Here is an 18,114-nt window from a genome sequence, read left to right as displayed (position 1 = left end):
TAAATGATACCTAATGAATTACTTTATTTAAAACCTTGGGAAACTTAAAAAACTTAAACTCCAGAAAACCTCACTGTCGGGAAAAAATAGCTTATTAACACTCCTGAGCTTTTGTCTGCACTGATAGATAATGTTCTTAATAACCCCGCCAGTTTAACTGAAGGGTCCAACCCTCCAGTTAAACTGGTGTGTCAACTCCAGTGACAGCCAAAGCCAGCCGTTACAGTGCCGTTTGGGCATGCCTCAGACTACCTGCTGACACTTGTTGCTTCGGTTCCCTCTGGCATTTTCTCACGGCAGCTTTAGTCAAATCTTTCATCTGTTGCTGCAAAATTTGCTCTGCTCCCTTTTGCAAAGTTGCCTCACTGACAAATAAAGAGCTCAAAAGTTTTCTGGGACCATTACATGTATCTGCTGAACACTTTCAAGTAATGACACTGTTCCTTTACTCTCAAAAAACACAAAGATGTATATAAGAAACTAAATTTAGCATTTTACTATCAGTCTGATTTTTAAAAGAATGGTTATGCACATATGAGATTATTCAGTGCTTTTTGTAGTTACTAAAGTTGCAGCGTGTGTAGTAACTACTGTGATTTTTTTCCAAAACATGACGCATGTGATGGTGGCGTCTCGGAGGCCTATCAGTACGTACACATCAGGACTAATCTCACCCTGGAACCATCTCTCCTCAGATTCTTAATTGTGGAAATTCCTCGCTGCCTCCTTGTGTGTGGAACCCAATCTCCTTAGCCAGGCTGAAGTAGCTTTAATGATCCTACCTTGGATAAAATAGAGGCATTATAGTCCTAACGGTAGTTTTGGCTCTTAAACACTGCCTCCATTCATTTCTGAAACAATCTGATTCTCTCTCTACCTCTCTTTGCCCCCTCTCACTATTCCCTCTTTTTGCAACAGTCTGTCAACTGGAATCACTTGGCAGAGTGTTGTCCATTTCCCCAACATCTCCCTCCTGCTGTCTTCTCACTGCTGAGGAAAACTATCGATAAATCAAGTGGGACCCCCCCCGACTGCGGAGTGCACGTTTTATCTCCCAGAACAACCTATAGGAGACGACTACAACCCTTCAGACATCACTGCAAGGTCAGCTCTTACCTCCCTCTATTTCGCCTACGATAAATATTTTCTGTTCATACAAAATACTTAATTGAAATAATTCAACATTGTTAAAAATATTGAGTTCCTTGTTCTACTGATATATTTTCATGGGCATGTCCTTTGGCTGTGCAAATGGAACTGTTCAGTTGCACTACTCTGTGAGAAGGCCTGTTAAATCAGTTTGATCAGTTTTTAATGTAATATGGGCTTGATTTGTACATTTGTACAGCATTCTGTGGTTTAGATCTTATCAAGGTTAGTAGTAGTAGTTGGACAAGTTAAGCATGTTGTGTTTCTGTTTTCAACATCAACAGTTATCTTGATGTTTTTTAAAAAGTCATTTTCATAACAGTGAATCTTATTACATTCTGTGAACGAAGTATTCCTTAACCAAGAAATAATGACGCAAAGAAGGGAAATTAAAGTATTTAATTTGTATTGAAACGCATATTCAGACACTTTCAATGGTGCAATTTTCTATCTGCACAACTGAGCAACTCTGGTCAAAAGTTTTTCTGCCTTTGTCACAAACTGAGGCTCCCACCGCTGAAAAGATCAGAGACAAAGGGTTAAAGGTTAACAGACAACATCACTAGCAAATCTTCGACAAAAGCTGTATTTATTTATTAATTTCAAAAACCTAAACTTAAGACCCTTGTTTTTTAATAATGGGCTAAAAAATGGAAATGACAGATAATAAGTGAGAGACAGAAAATCTTTCTTTATTTCTTTGTTTTAATCACAAGTGAAACATTAAGTGCTCCTTTGTAGACTGTTAAGTACAATCTTCAGATGTAGGAAACATTTTGAGAATTTAGAGGAACAACGCTGTTCCTCTAAATTTCCTTTGAAGCTGACATCAAGGTTTTCAGCAAAGTAGCATATTCATTGTTATTGCAGTACATAACAGAAAACATGTAAATAGAAAAACAGGACTAATAAAATGCGAAAACAACTTTGAGGGTGTGGCTGATGGTATTTTTTTTTAAGTCTGCTCAACTGATCCGACTACCTGTGAGTCACAGAGTGGCCATTCCACCTGTAACGATTACTGAGACAAAAACTGACATGATGACACATGCCCATGGCTGCGGGTGGGGAAGTGGGGGTAGTCATCACGTCACAGCCGTGTGACAGTGTGCGTGTGTTTATGTGCCAAGCCCCTCCCGGGTCAAATGTATATAAGACCCACTCCAACCTTGCCCAAACATTCACTCTTGGGGATCTCTCAAGCAAGACTTACCTGACTTCCCGAGACACAACTTTTGGACGTTTTTTTTTGGACAACTGTGCAAGAATCTTTCTGAGACATGGTCGCGGCTGGCTTACAGATGTTGGGCATTGCCCTCTGCATTATTGGATGGATTGGGACCATCGTTGTGTGCGCCCTGCCCCAGTGGAAAGTGACAGCCTTCATCGGCCAGAACATTGTGACTGCTCAAACAACTTGGGAAGGCATCTGGATGAGCTGTGTGGTCCAGAGCACAGGCCAGATGCAGTGCAAGGTTTATGACTCCATGCTGGCCCTTTCCCGTGACCTCCAGGCTGCCCGCGCCCTCATCATCATCGCCATCCTGATTGGCATCCTTGGAGTCCTGCTGTCCATCGCAGGGGGCAAATGCACCAACTGCGTGGAGGATGAGGGCGCCAAAGCTAAAATCGGTGTGGCATCCGGTGTGATCTTCATCATTTCTGGTGTTATGTGCCTCATCCCTGTGTGCTGGACGGCACACACCATCATCAGTAACTTCTACAACCCACTGACAATTGGCTCCCAGAAAAGGGAGCTTGGAGCTGCACTCTTCATCGGCTGGGGGGCCTCAGGCCTCCTCATCGTGGGTGGTGCACTCCTCTGTGCCAACTGCCCTCCCAAGGATAACTACTCTGCCAAGTACTCAGCTGCCCGTTCAAATGGACCCAAGGACTACGTCTGAGGAGAGAAAAGACGAATGACAGAGAGACTGAAAAGAGACTTAAATAAATGCTTCATGGTCCGTGAAATTAATTCATACTGCCAAAATGAGCGTGATTTGAATTTCATTTTTTATGCTTTCATGTTGAGTTACAGCACTTCAGGATTTGATTCATCGTTGGCAAGATGAGGAGAAAGGCACCACACCCAAACAACTCGTTATGTGGACTGAGATTCAAAGTGATTGGATCAATGAGAGTGCAAAAAAAGATACACATTAGAATATTAAGAGAATATACGAGATATTGGAGCAACATTTAACGTGTCACTTTGATTAAGAGAATTTGTATTACTTTTCGTTCCTTGTCATCCATTTTAGATATCATTTCATTTTACTGTGTGAGTAATTTGTGACTGTCTGAATCTGTAAATAAAGTTTTTTTTTTTATCAACATCTAATTATCATGTTTGTGTGTTCTTTTATATTTTTAATAACATATTAAAACAGCTTCATCTTAAGCTAAAATGGAGGCTACAGAGGGAAGACATGGGGTGTGGCACTGCTACACACAACAGGTTAATAAGCTTCAGCAACCCTTGTAGTATTTAGAACAACTTTATTAATAGACTGCTTGACACAACCCATACATTTGATCTGATTAATAACTAGATAAATAAAAGTAATGATAAATATTTTACAAATAAAACACTTAATTTTACTAAATACTAATTCACCTACCATGAACAATCTGTCTGAAAAGAAGTGTGAAAAACTATTTAACTGAATTTAGCCTTTATATGAACGGCTACTTTATAATACATCATAATCATGTTAAAAGCAACAAAAGACTCTAGATTTTATGCACATCTAATACAAAGTTGTTAATAAATTAGCCTAAATTTTCATACTAGTCTCATGAATTATGAGACACATGTTTTTTTTTTCAACAGGAAGTATTCCTGAGAAGTTATTACCTGTGCAACACTGCCCCTTGCTGTAAACAAAACAACATGTCATGTGGTTTGTGTCAGATCCGATCATGTGTAAATACCCAGGTAACAACAGGCCTACTTTTATGACCTTCAGTTCAATCATTTCAAATTCAGAAGTTTGAAAGTTAAGAATTAGTAAAATACACTAAAATAGAATAGGTTTAAAAGAGACTAGAAAATAAAAGTCACAGTGCAGTTTGACAGCACTGAACAACAGCTTGAAAATCATGTTGATGTTACAGTGCCTTATAACAGGGTGAACGGTGTCTCTGTCGCTTGTTTCTACACTATGTGACTTCAGTGACAGTTACATACATGTTTACTTCAACATACACGTTTTAAACACATAACATTATGAGGCTGTAATGAGTTATGTTTGTCGTGAGCACCTACATTACGTCTGACAAATTGTTATGCATGTGGATGGGTTTGTAGTAACGACAGTGGTGTTGCACTCAGAAACTGTAGGGGGCACCAAGTTGCACAAAATGCAGATTTTTACATCGTGTTGCTTAAACCTGCAGTTGCAATAACCAGTAATACATCTTAGTGCAGAATGATGAATGGCATCCAATTGCTTAAGAGTTGCAGTTGAAGCATATTATTGTGATTAAAGGTACAGTTCACCCAAAATTATCTACTCACCCCCATACTGATGGAAAGTCAGATGAAGTTTTGTAGCCCACAAAATATTTCTGGAGCTTCACAGCAAAGCAGCGTTGCAGCATTCTCCTAAACAACTGAAGTAGCTGGGGACAAAAACTAAAAAAAAACTAAAATAAAAATAAAAATAAAATGGCTTTTTGTTGCCGTGATGCTGTGAATCTGCAGAAATGTTTGCTAGATCATTTTCATTTTTGGGTGAACTGTTCCTTTAAGGGTTTATAAAGTTGTGAATTTAGAAGAAGACTCATTTTTCACACGCTTTTGTTGTATTTGAAATTGTTGTCAGTTGACAGTTTTTCTTTTGTTAGTGTCTGACCTTGAAGCTTTGGATTCTGGCAGGTCAGCACTACTAAAGGTCAGTGGGTCTCTGTTTGTGTGTAAACTCCTTCCAGCCAATAGGAGCTGAGGTATGTGGTATCACATACCCTCATGCCTGTGTCCCACTTCTCACACAGCACCCTATAAATACAAGCTCACCTCATTCCACTCGTCTTTTTTCTGGGATTTTCACGTGTGAGGAACAAAGCCGGCAAAATGGTTTCTCAGGGGATCCAGATCATTGGCATATCGATGGCTGTGATTGGCTGGTTCATGGTCATCGTGGTGTGCGCGTTGCCCATGTGGAAGGTCACTGCTTTCATCGGAGCCAACATCATCACGGCTCAGACCATCTGGCAGGGCATGTGGATGAACTGTGTGGTGCAGAGTACAGGCCAGATGCAGTGTAAGGTGTACGACTCCATGCTGGCTCTGCCCCAAGACCTGCAGGCCGCTCGGGCCATGATCATCATCTCCATCCTGACTGGAATCGTTGGAGTGATGTTGTCAATCGCTGGCGGGAAATGCACCAACTGCATCGAGGAGGAGCGATCCAAGTCAAAGGCCTGCATCCTGGCTGGAGTTCTGTTCATCGTCTCTGGGTTGCTCTGTCTCATCCCGGTCTCCTGGTCTGCCAACACCATCATCACCAACTTCTACAACCCCATAACTCTCAATGCCCAGAGGTACGAGTTAGGAGCGGCGCTGTATATCGGCTGGGCGGCTGCTGCACTGCTGCTGTTGGGAGGGGGGCTACTGTGTTGGAACTGCCCGCCCAGACATGAACACCCTCACTACGTGCCCAAATTCACACCTGTGAAGTCAGCCTCCACATCGAGAGAATACGTATAAGACGATTAGCACTTCCTGCACGGACTCTTGCTTTACGTAAACATGTCTAACCTGGGAATTTAAAGCATGAAATCGCTGTCAACGAGCTGAATCCCGAGATTTGATTGTGGTTAGTGTATGTGTCAAAGTGACCTTACTCACAACGGACATTTTGTCCTGTCCGGCAAGTTTAACTAGAAGTGTAAACACTGGCTTCATTCCATTTAGTTGTGCTGACGGGTCCCTGAGGTTGTGCAGGCTGGCTCAGTCACACCTGTAGAATAAAGCCTTCATCAATGTTGCCACTTTGCTTGTCCTGTTATGATCCATCAAAATTGATCTTTATATTCATGTCTCAGTCTAAATTTTAATTTAACTTAATGTTTTACATCCAAGTTGTATTGCGGCTGGCTGATGAATAACAAGGATTATTATTTTTATTATAATTAGGCTAATCTATGTAAATATTTAGTCAGACCATTTGTCAGCGTCCTTCATGTATAACTTCTGCTTAATCACATTTTGCATTAATTACATCAACAGAAAGGGGTGTTGGTAATTGTTACCCCTCAAGTAAAGTCTGTGCATTTTAATCTGTTTTCCTTTTCATGTTCACACATCCTGCACATACCACACTTATATGTCTGTTTCTGAATCTTGTGAGGTTACTGTAAATAAACTATATACTCACTGAATGATGACTGTTTACTTGCACATGAAAAAAGCATTAGCATTTAATAGCACTATAGAGATTAAGAGGAGGGAAGAGGTGTTAAAAACAAAATATCACAAGTTAAGACTAAGAGATGATTATGCAGCAATGCAGTTCACATGATGTGATTGTGACCATAATATGCTAGGAGGTCAAAAAAAAAATAGATCGGATTGACATAAACTGTAAACGTCAACTGTAAGTTTGTCGTATCTTCAGTCCGGCAGAGATCTTCATCAACATCCTGGTAAGCATTATCAGAAGACAAAGGCACTTACGGCATCCATGATGAACCAGTCATATCATGTCTGGGAGTTTCTTTATCTTTGATGGGCTGCAGCCAAAATCATCATTGAGGACTTCAGCAACCTGATCTTGTTCAACCTGAGACATGTTTATCATTTTTTATGAAAATATACTCAAACTTTGTTTAAACACAAGTAAAAGTTGCCACTGTTTTAAAATCTGTCGGGCTGTGAAATAGCAGCATAATGGGTTCTCTCTTAGCTATCATCAGCTTTCACAAACACATTTTCTTCTCTGGATTGTAGTAAGGAAATGGTTGCCAGTGCAGTATCATTGGGTTAGGTGTGTGAAAATGGCGTGTCTGTTTGTTTACCCAACAGCGGTATCTGTAGGATGTAGTACTTCTTTTTCTTTTCAAATGCTAAGTGACAGCGTCACTAGACGTGACTGGCTTCCTGTATGTCATCACTCCATCAAACTGACTGTTACCAGTGCTGAACAGATAAAGTCTCCTCCTCAGCTTTAGGCTTATTGTTTGTATTAACTGGGCCAAATCCTTTCTTCTGTCTCCGAACGGACCATATTAAGATCTGCTTGCTGTTCATGCTTTCCATCACCTGTCAGACTGCCACAGAGCTTACAGTCAACATCAGGGATACAACTAAGTCCATTTCCTGTCTTGTGTCTTATTTATCTAGCCTTTAAAAAAAATCTAACAAGCCCAGTGGAAAAATAATAAGAGATACATGATATTGGATTTTTGCAGATATGTGATATGTCAATATATTTAAACTCATTTAGCATTTTTTCCATGTAATTGTACATAAAGTCTCTCCTTGTGTGATGGAATTAACATATCATTATCCCTACCGAGGAAAAAAAAGAAATTATGCATGTAACCCTCTGCTGTGCTTGTATAAAGATACTGTGGTTTACAGCTATAATTCATTGACTTAACAGAATACCTGAACACACTCAGCTTCCTTTGATCAAACCAATTATTGTCACAAAATCCCATCTTGTGAAAACTCTTTAAAGAAGGAAAAAAGAGAAGTAAAAAGCTCACAATTTCCTTCCATCCTTTCCTTAAACGTTGTCTCAATGTGGTGGTAAATAAAACAGAGTAGTAGTCTTAAAAGACTCTGTGCATTTCTCTATTCCAAACAATAAAGACTCCTTAGACTAAAATGAAATATTGACATTAACTCCATAGTAAAATGAGATCATCTCATGAGCTCTTATCAGTTTTGGGTTCAACATTGTATTAAATTGCCCCACCACTACTCTGATTTTAAATTGCCACTGCAAAATGTCTGTTTGCGAATAAAATAACTAGATATAATTTAATCATTTGCCATCTTTTACAGCCTGAACTGGTTTCAGGACCCTTGAGGTCACTGAGTGGTTGTAAATCCATCCAATAACCCCATCCTTACCGAAATCTGCATATGAAAGTGCGTTTTCCAAGAACAAAAGCAAGTCATTGTTTAGTTATGAGTGCCACTCCTTTAGCTCTAGGAGAAGGAATCTTGTTTGGCCAGAAGAGCTCACCTGACAACGTGACATCCCGCCTCCTGCACATTTTCTGACAAACAACAAGTGAGAGAGCTGTGTTATTTCGAAAGAGAACCAGACCTGAAACACTTCTCTCTCCTGCTTTGGACAAAGCCTCTTCAACATGGGGAGGATTGGCAAGGAAGTGGCAGGCCAGGTCATCAGCTTCATAGGTTTTGTCGGGGTGGCAGTGACATGCGGGGTCCCCATGTGGAGAGTGACCTCCTTCATTGGAGCCAACATCGTGACGGGCCAAATAGTGTGGGACGGTCTGTGGATGAACTGTGTGATGCAGAGCACCGGGCAGATGCAGTGCAGGCTGAATGAGTCTGTTTTGAGGTTGTCCAGGGATCTGCAAGCTGCCCGAGCCCTGGTCATCATCGCCCTCATCTTCTGCTTCATCGGCTTCATCGTCTCCTTCATCGGAGCCAAGTGCACCGGCTGCCTGAAGAAAGATTCATCAAAGGCCAATGTGGTGATTATAGGTGGCTGTCTTATAATTTTTTCTGCCGTCGTGCTCCTGATCCCCGTCTGCTGGTCTGCAGCCATCACCATCACAGACTTCCAGAACCCTTTGACCATCGAGACACAGAGGAGGGAAATCGGCGCCTCCATCTACATCGGTTGGGCTTCTGCTGCATTTCTTCTGGTCGGTGGGATCATCCTAACCACATCCTGCCCTCCTCAGCGACCCACGTATGGATACCCAGGCTACCCACCAGCACCAGTGTACCCTTACACAGCCCCCGGGGGAAACCCAGCAGCTTATGGCCCTGTGTATGCTCCCCCATCCAGCCGACCATACACAGCCACTGGAACATACATACCCAGTAAACCGTATGCAGCACCAAATGCATACTCTCCTGGGGGATACATCTAAAACTGAAACAGCATAAAAAGGATAAAGACTGTAAATTCTGCCAGGCTGGCTTCAGGAACTTTGTATGCCATTAGAGTGTAAAAATAAATGTACAGTGTATTTCTAGAGGATGGTATGTATCCCAAATCATTCATGGGATTGAAAATGAATCGACTAAAACAATCACTATTAACTGTTTCTCTGGTGGATTGATGCTGTGCTCTTTCTAGTTAATGAAGTCTTGAGACAAGAAGAATATTGTGAAAGTTGCAAATCAGTGTCAATATATTTATTTCCTTGTCATACAGAGATGATTTTGTAAATAGTAAAGATTTGCGATGTGTTTGGTTTCTGTAAATGCCACTTTATTTTTGAGATTATACAAAAGATTTTCAATAAAATGTTTGTACTATATTCACTTGTGTGTTTGTGGAGTCATTATCACAATACTGATGCTATTTTATGGGTATATGTGTGTGTATGGGTGAGTGAGATAAATAAATCTATAAGAATTATAACAAAGGACTTTCTAAAACAAATCTTTATTTCATTTTGATCCCTGTGTCATTTCACTATGAACTGTGAGAAGTTACAGCACCAAAAACAGACATGATAAACCTATAAAAAATAAAGACAAAATAAAAATATAAAGCTTTTTTGTATTGATCCGATCAACTGTGACATTGATCAGTGATAAGTCACCTCCATTCTGATTAGAAAAAAATACATTACTAGAGTAGTTTGGAAAATATAAAGCGGTGATTAAACGGAAGTAATGAATAAGTACAGGGAAAAGGAAACATAAATGGTGTCTCTTCCTGTAAACGTCTGACATCCGGTGATACTCACTCCCTTGTTGGTGTTTTTTTTTTAAACCTGAAACCAGTGACTGGACCTGATCTTCCTGTAACCTGTCAAATTAGAGGCCGGTCACTGAGAAAGTATTGTTTCAGTGACGAATGTGGTGCCTCTTTACGGCCCTCATTAACATACAGCCGTTTAAGACTGATGTTCATCTCATCGAAACTACTCCGTCCACATACGAATAATGTCAAGAATCTGGTTGGGCAGGTAAAGTACATCGGTTTCAGGTCGGAGGCAACCTGACTCCACCTTCAAGAGAGGCAACCTTATAACCAGACAAAGTGTGCCACAGCCTTTATTCAACTTTACAACTCGAGCTGAGCTGACCTGTTCCTGAAATCTTCAACTCTTCAGTTCAGATCTAAGTGACTCAACAAGACCTCATCATGGTGTCAATGGGACGACAGATGCTGGGCTTTGTCCTGGCCACCATTGGTTTTTTGGGGACCATCATCGTGTGTGCCCTGCCGATGTGGAGGGTCACAGCCTTCATTGGAGCCAACATTGTGACAGCGCAGGTCATCTGGGAAGGCTTATGGATGAACTGTGTGACGCAGAGCACAGGCCAGATGCAGTGCAAGATCTATGACTCTATGCTGGCCCTGGGTGCAGACCTCCAGGCTGCCAGAGCTCTTGTGGTCATTGCCATCATCGTTGCCGTCTTCGGCGTCCTTGTGGGCATCGCAGGAGGCAAGTGCACCAACTTTGTGGAGGAGGAACGCGCCAAAGCCAAAGTGGCCATTGCTTCTGGGATCATCTTCATTTGTGCTGGTGTTCTCATCCTGATCCCCGTCTGTTGGTCTGCCCACACCATCATCAGGAATTTCTACAACCCCATCTTGACCAGTCCCCAGAAGAGAGAGCTCGGGGCTGCGCTTTACATCGGCTGGGGCACAGCTGCACTTCTCATCCTGGGTGGTGGCCTCCTCTGCAGCTCCTGCCCACCCAAAGATGGCCCAGAATATCCAGTCAAGTACTCCGGTGCCAGGTCTACAGCCACCAGCAGAGCCTACGTCTGAGAGGTCCATTCCTCTGAAAAAGACTGCAAATCATTTTACTTTTTTTTGGAGTGTATCCCCTTCATTGTGAGTTTCTGATCTCCCAATAAGCTGTGTCTCGACACAGAGTGAGGACAATTGTCTGAGAAATTCAGATTTCTTTGGTGGAAGCAAGCAAGTGTTTGTTGTGGCAGAAAGATTTGATGTGAAACTACAGTGATGGCAAGAAAATCTCCCAACATCATAATGAATGGACTGAGTTATTCCATATTAAGCTTGTATCAAACCGAATGTTTGAATGTATTGAAGAAAACTTGTACAGTACACTGATTGTGAAGATATATAATTCAATAGCAATACCAAAAGGCTGCTTTTGCTTACTGAAATCGCTGATTTTAATAAAAAATATTTCATAAATTATATTCTTTTGTCAAAGTGTATATTTTTGGTTCACAGACAGTTTTATTATGTCCTCTTGTTTGCTGTTTACATGAATGGTTGTGGTTTTGAATGGAAACCAGAGAAACTTGTCAGACAAGTTCAAGATGAAGATGACTTTTAAAAGTAAACTCAAACCAGGTCAGGGGTGTGACTGATTGTGAGCATTACATTTAAAATAATCCAGATGCTTTCAGTTTGATCACGTCTAAAGGGTTGAGGAAAGCACTGATGACCCAGCTTCACACGCTGGCTGTCAGAAAGGAAACTGAGGGGCATTTTTCTGACCGATAGAAACACTGCACACAGGAGATGAAACTATCATGGTGTAAAATTTAAAGAGGTCACAAACTAGAAACTATTGCCCAATACAGTGAAACAACAAAGTCTATTCAAAACATGCAGCAGTTGATTGAATTCTTCATGCAGACGTTAAACTGGTTAAACCAGTTTGACAGTGTTGAGTGCCAGTCAAAACTTTTCATAGAGCTGGCTACAGCGTGTTCGTTTCAACACGTATTAAGAGCCGTACACACACAACCAGCCTTTAAAAACCACCTGGATTAAAACGTAGTGCTGCTTGAAAAGACTTAATTCGTGATATAAATTCAAACATTGTGATACATTTTAAAAGATGTTTCAGTCAGTGATCATTCTTGTTTCCTGGAGACATTGCTTTAGAGGGGATATACAATAGGAGGTTTGAGGACTGACTCAGTTTTAAAGGATAAGGCTGTGATTATTCTACATTTCGTTTGAACAAATATAAAAAGACCAAAACCATCTCTCAATACTTTATGACCTTCTTTCTCTGTATCAGCTTCTCAGACACGCAAGCAAATCTTTTCTTACTAGGTGATTAAATATGGGTCACGAATGCACAGTATACTTTCATTTTTAAAAAGTATAAATAAAATGTAGTTTTTATCATGAGCAGTCTTTTGACTTGTTGATGTGTTTTTGGTAGTTTTATAAATGTTAATGAAGTTCAAAAAAGTAATTTCCCAAAAGATAATATAAGAAACTAACTAGGCTAATTATGGCAACTATAATGGAGATATAGGATATATCAGGCTTTGGAGGGATTCACAGTTCTTGTTAATATGATGAGGCTGCCTTTAAGTTCAGGGTTTTTACATACAGATGTGGTGAACTCGAGCAGTTGCAGCCGACCTCACTGCCACTGTTGTTTTGTCCTGAAATTTGGTGACTACATTATTTATGTTGTTTTATGAGACTGAAGAAATACTTATTTGAAAGTCAGGATATTAGTCTCATAGTCACTGTTTTCATTTCAGAAATGTTCCTCAGACCAGAGTTCAAAGAAAACATTTAACTGTTGAAGTAAGACTTTCCTCTGAAGAAAAATTAAATTTCAGCAAATGCCCCAAAATGACATGTTTACATTCACTACAAAAGCCCTTCAGCGAACATAGTAATAATAACTTGTCCATTGTGACTAAAGGAGGAAGTCAGGTGACTTAAGCACAGGACACTGCTGCTCAGTTGTGATTTCCAACAGTAAATGTTGTTTGCCATAGCATGACCACGATGATTTCCAAACCTTATCCAAGTGGTTATTATTGCGACCATGATGGTCATTTGGTCCCCTGACTTTAACAAAGTAGTTATTTTTATTTAAACCAGGATTTTTGCCTAAAACTAACTGAGATTGTTCTGTCAAAATCTCATAAAATTAATTTACTGTAACTGTTGGAAAAGCACAAAATCACGATGTCATCCTGCAGACTGGGAAGGGCATGTTTACAAATACTTGTGGTCCGTGTTGTGTGACATCAAGGAAATTACCTGTATTTTTTTCTATCATGTTCCTTATCAAAAACATGATGTCAGCGCAGAATGACAGGGTGTTTCACAGGTGTGAACACACCCTGTGATTGATCTGGTTTCACATTCCTACGTTGCCCTCTGTCATTCAAGAGAGAATCTACCTGGACCTGTTATGTATGAATGATTGTGTGATGTCAGAGTTGACAGTGGAACAGATGAATCAGTGAAGTCCACCACTCAATAATAAAAAAAATGGGTTTCAGTAAATGAAAGTGAAAAGTATTTTCATAAATGTTATACCTGATCAGTAACACTTGAGTTTCTGCTTTTGCTTTTATATATATTAATCATTAAAAGCACTAAAGATGTATTGACATGGATATTTCAGACTATTTTGCATAATGTTTATGTTTCAAACAATAGAAAGGAAAGTAAAAGAATCCAAGTTGTTTATGAAGTTAAATGCGCAGTATGTAATTTCTGCTGCTCGGGGGCTCTCAATCACAACTAAACACGAGACATGAGTTGTCCGGGATCATGGGTCTTCACTGTTAAACATTCATCGCCAATGAAAATCTATCTTACGCGACTCAGGCAGAAATGTTTATGAACGAGGTGATGATTCAGAGTTTTTATTCATGTTGTGTTCAGTCACGTTTGCCGACTTCCTTCCTCACTCTCTGACTCTCTCCCGGAAGTTATCGCAACAGGCGACAAAGTGAAACGCACTGTTTGAGGTTGTATGTGACCATTTTCTGTCACATACATCCTTTTCCTTGTAAAGAATACAAACAAAACTCTGCGTAACACAATACTCTTCATCCAGAAGAATAATTGAAACTTCATTGTCTCTGCACACAAAGAATCCTGCACGGCTTGTATTCTTTGGCAGGGCCTCTAATGTGTCCTTAGGAGCTTGTTATCACGCCTCCTATTCTTCATGCTTTGTCTGCTTCAGACGCACATGAACACCTGATCAGCTGTTAATATTCTCTCAGAGAGACTCAGAGAGAGAAGACGATGGCTTCCATGGGGATGCAGATGGCCGGCTGCGCCCTGGCTCTTTTCGGCTGGATCGGGGTGCTCATTGTTTGCGGCTCACCCATGTGGCGGGTCACTGCCTTCATCGGCAACAACATAGTGACATCCCAGACCGTGTGGGAGGGCCTCTGGATGAACTGCGTGGTCCAGAGTACAGGCCAGATGCAGTGTAAGGTGTACGACTCCATGCTGGCTCTGAGCACTGACCTCCAAGGCGCCCGAGCTCTGGTGGTGGTGTCCATCATCACAGGCATCGCGGGGCTTCTCGCAGCTTTTGCCGGTGGAAAGTGTACCAACTTCATTCCGGAGGAGAGGGCCAAGGCGAGGGCTTCAGTGGCAGCAGGTGTGATGCTGATCATCTGTGGATTCCTCTGTCTTATACCTGTTTCCTGGACCGCCAGCATCATCATCAGGAACTTCTACAACCCTCAGGTCATAGATGCACAGAAAAGAGAACTCGGGGCCTCTCTTTACATCGGCTGGGGGGCCGGGGGATTGCTGATCTTGGGAGGAGGGCTTCTGTGTGCCAGCTGCCCCCCCAAAGACGATGAGGCTCCTTCTGTGAAGTATCTCATAAACAAGGCTGGAGGAAACAGCAGAGTGGATTCATTCCGGTCTTCTACGCCGACAAAGACGTACATTTGACATTTCCAAAGGGACAAAGAGAAGTCTGGCTCATGAAGTTGAGATAGCTGCTGTGGATTATGAAGGAAAAGGACATTTACACAGACAACCGACGATGAAGGAAATATGCACTTTGTCTTTATAAGAGAATCACACTTTGGTTGTATGAAGATGCTTTGTCTGAGATCACTCTGAATATTGTTTTTGGTAATGTTCATGTTTATGTGGTACTTGAAATGACAGAAACTTTGACATGTTTGGGAAAGTGGTTTCAGTTGAAACCTTTTTGTAACTGCACAGTGCATCTTTTAGTTCTTTGATATTTGTAATTCTTTTTTCACAATAAATGACCTTCTAGTGGAAGTTTTTTTCCTCTCACGCTTCTTGTTTATGTACATTTGAAAAATGCACCTGTGGCTATTCAAACCAAACACTGAGAGAGGGAACCTGTTTGTCAAGTACTCACCAGAGATCACTATCCAGGGAACAAACATGGTGACTCAGGGACTAACAATCCTGCTGGCTGATCTGTTTAGTAAAGAAAGACCTCCTTTAGCATGTTTTGTAAATCACTGTCAGTGTTTGTTGCATAAATACTTAAGAAAGAAAATGGATTTAAGTAATTAAAGGAGGGTTATCTAAATCTAATCACAAAGGTTTAAACTATTTTTTGCCTAAGAATATCAAATATTTGGATTTGAGTTGATTTTGAAAGATGGTTTTGATTTGAAGTGTTGATGTTGTTAGTTGACTGTAACGCCAACATTTTGAGAGTACTGTGTTTTCTCATGTTACCTGGCGGTGGATCAGAAAAAAGAAAAGGGTCAGATTACTCAATGCCTGAACAACTTAAAATGTTCAAAATGACACAATTCTCCACTAAATGTGTCTGCGTTCTCACTGGTTTCAGATGAGTATCAATAAGGTCTCACAGGAGCTTTAAGAAAAGGGATATACTGTGTCTTGCACAACATGAACCCCCGGGTTATTTGCAGTAGTTCCACTCAGTCTGGCTACGTAGAGGTCAACATTAATTCCACACTTTTCTTGTCTTAGTGAAATACGTTTACTCAAGTATTGTAAGGTACTTGAGGTACTTGTAGTTTACTTGAGTATTTTCTATTGTCTGCTACTCTAAACTTCTATTGCACTACATTTTGGCAGCAAATACTGTATTTCCTCCACATTATATACATACATGTAAATATTATATAATGTACTTTTACTTGTACTTTTGATACTTAAGTACATTTAATATCAGATATTTTAAGACGTTTACCAAAGTAATATTGTAACACGATATCTTTACTTTAACGCAACTTGGCTTTACAACACTGATTTTTCATCTAAAACACATTTTTAAAATCTTGAATGCATAAGAATGAATATAAACATAACAGGAACATGATAGAAATCCAGAGGTCATTTCCTGGATGCCGTGCAATGTGGATGCTTTGTTTGTAACTGTCCTTTTTAACAATACATAGAAGTGTTTTCTGATCTCCCGCAGCACAACCTCTAAGTCTGAGCCTTTTAAAACTGTTTCAAATCACTGTTGGAAAATCAATTAATTGACTATACAAAAACGCAGGATTTGAGATTCAACAAACAGCTCTTTGGAAGTAAGAGTTCAAACCTAGTCACAGAGTTTGTCATTGTGGCACACTGCTACCTAGTGGCCCTTTGCCTCCATGGCTAGAAATTCCTTACATTCTTATCTAATGACTTCAATTACAGGAAACAACTTCAGCTTTATGAGAAAAATATCTCTGGGGTCACTGTTATCCCTTCTGTTTGGTTTATCTGTATATTTTCTTATCGTAGCCTTTGTTTCCACAGCTGACATGCCCCCTTGTTGTATGTTGAAATGAAAAGCCACGCATTAACATGATGACCTGATGCAGAGGAACACATTTCAGTTTTGTATTAATCACTGAAACATATCACAGAGCAACGTATTTAACATGTCAGGCTGTGATAAAAGGAAGATAACATCAGTCCAATCTGATCAACACTAAGATGTTATGTTCCTCTCCTCCCTCTGTGTCTCTCAGGGTGTGTGAGAGTCTTCACTGTGCCCCATGGCTCTGCAGGAGCTGGGTATCAGCCTCTCCATGATAGGCGTCGCTGGGACCATCCTGATCTGCGCTCTGCCCATGTGGAAGGTGACTGCATTCATCGGCACCCACCTGGTGGTCATGCAGGTGTTCTGGGAGGGTCTGTGGATGACTTGTGTCAGTGAGTACACGGGTCAGATGCAGTGTAAGCTCTACGACGCCCTGCTGGACCTGTCACCGGACCTCCAGGCAGCTCGAGGCCTCATCTGCATCAGCCTGGTGCTGGGATGTTTGGGATTCCTCATCTTCCTCCTGGGAGCACGCTGCACCAACTGCCTGAGCCACCCGAGGATCAAGGCTCGCTTGGTGCTGAGTTCAGGGGCCACCTTTTGTCTGGGAGCCCTCACCACTATAGTTGCTGTTTCCTGGACAGCCAACTCCATCATCAGTGACTTTTACAACCCACGAGTCCCTGAGGTGCTGAAGAGGGAGCTTGGAGCGGCCATTTATATAGGCTTTGTAACTTCTGGGCTGCTGTTCTTAGGAGGAGCCATTCTGTGCACAAGTTGCCCCCCACAGAGGGCCAGGTGCCCCACCAGTGGGTACACACTAGCCAGGACACCCACACACAGCAGCTACGCCATCAAGAACTACGTGTGAAGTGACGATTGAGGACTGGAGCGTGTTTCAGTGTTGAATACGCATCACAAACAAGTTACCACTTCAGGATTAAAGGATTGAACTGTGTGATATAAGCAAATGGCCATATACAGATACACTGATGAGCCATGACTAACAGGTGAAGTGAATAACATTGATCTTGTGACAATGCAATGTCCTGTGAGAAAACTCAAGGTCCTGGTATCATGTGGATGGCATGCACCACCCACCCAAACACTGTTTCAGTGTTTTTATTTTTATATTTGGGGATCGGATATCCTGATATGGATATTCTTCATTAGGTTTAAATAGACACAGATCAAGAGGTCTCCTTCAGAACTGGCATGACATTACACTGTTACGACATGTACTGTGTCAGCCTGTCCTCCTCGATCGAGCTTCATTAAATACTTCAACGTGAGGCATCACGT

The 18,114-nt window shown here is 41.1% G+C and overlaps 6 protein-coding genes across 6 annotated transcripts; all 6 read left to right on the top strand.

Moving 5' to 3' along the window:
• Positions 1-1,033: 1,033 nt before the first annotated feature.
• Positions 1,034-17,949, top strand: cldnj (claudin j). Its single transcript, XM_084351868.1, has 2 exons — positions 1,034-1,104; positions 17,021-17,949. Exon 2 carries the CDS (start codon positions 17,048-17,050, stop codon positions 17,681-17,683), a length of 636 nt encoding a protein of 211 aa, XP_084207994.1. The 5' UTR covers positions 1,034-1,104; positions 17,021-17,047; the 3' UTR covers positions 17,684-17,949.
• cldna (claudin a) lies at positions 2,347-3,485 on the top strand. The gene has a single exon (XM_084351871.1). The coding sequence runs from the start codon at positions 2,430-2,432 to the stop codon at positions 3,051-3,053; it is 624 nt and encodes a 207-aa protein (XP_084207997.1). The 5' UTR covers positions 2,347-2,429; the 3' UTR covers positions 3,054-3,485.
• LOC311256637 (claudin-4-like) lies at positions 5,211-6,486 on the top strand. The gene has a single exon (XM_084351869.1). The coding sequence runs from the start codon at positions 5,225-5,227 to the stop codon at positions 5,858-5,860; it is 636 nt and encodes a 211-aa protein (XP_084207995.1). The 5' UTR covers positions 5,211-5,224; the 3' UTR covers positions 5,861-6,486.
• Positions 8,434-9,647, top strand: LOC311256634 (claudin-4-like). Its single transcript, XM_084351866.1, has one exon. The coding sequence runs from the start codon at positions 8,476-8,478 to the stop codon at positions 9,229-9,231; it is 756 nt and encodes a 251-aa protein (XP_084207992.1). The 5' UTR covers positions 8,434-8,475; the 3' UTR covers positions 9,232-9,647.
• cldne (claudin e) lies at positions 10,392-11,492 on the top strand. The gene has a single exon (XM_084351870.1). The coding sequence runs from the start codon at positions 10,461-10,463 to the stop codon at positions 11,091-11,093; it is 633 nt and encodes a 210-aa protein (XP_084207996.1). The 5' UTR covers positions 10,392-10,460; the 3' UTR covers positions 11,094-11,492.
• Positions 14,322-15,222, top strand: LOC311256635 (claudin-4-like; the record flags this gene model as incomplete). Its single annotated transcript, XM_084351867.1, has 1 exon — positions 14,322-15,222. One exon carries the CDS (start codon positions 14,322-14,324, stop codon positions 14,985-14,987), a length of 666 nt encoding a protein of 221 aa, XP_084207993.1. The 3' UTR covers positions 14,988-15,222.
• Positions 17,950-18,114: the final 165 nt, after the last annotated feature.

The sequence above is a fragment of the Pagrus pagrus genome, assembly GCF_965226575.1.
Source record: "Pagrus pagrus genome assembly, chromosome: 4".
Classification (NCBI taxonomy): Eukaryota; Metazoa; Chordata; class Actinopteri; order Spariformes; family Sparidae; genus Pagrus; species Pagrus pagrus.
Note: the sequence above shows the minus strand (reverse complement) of the source record. Positions and strands in the feature narration are given on the sequence as shown.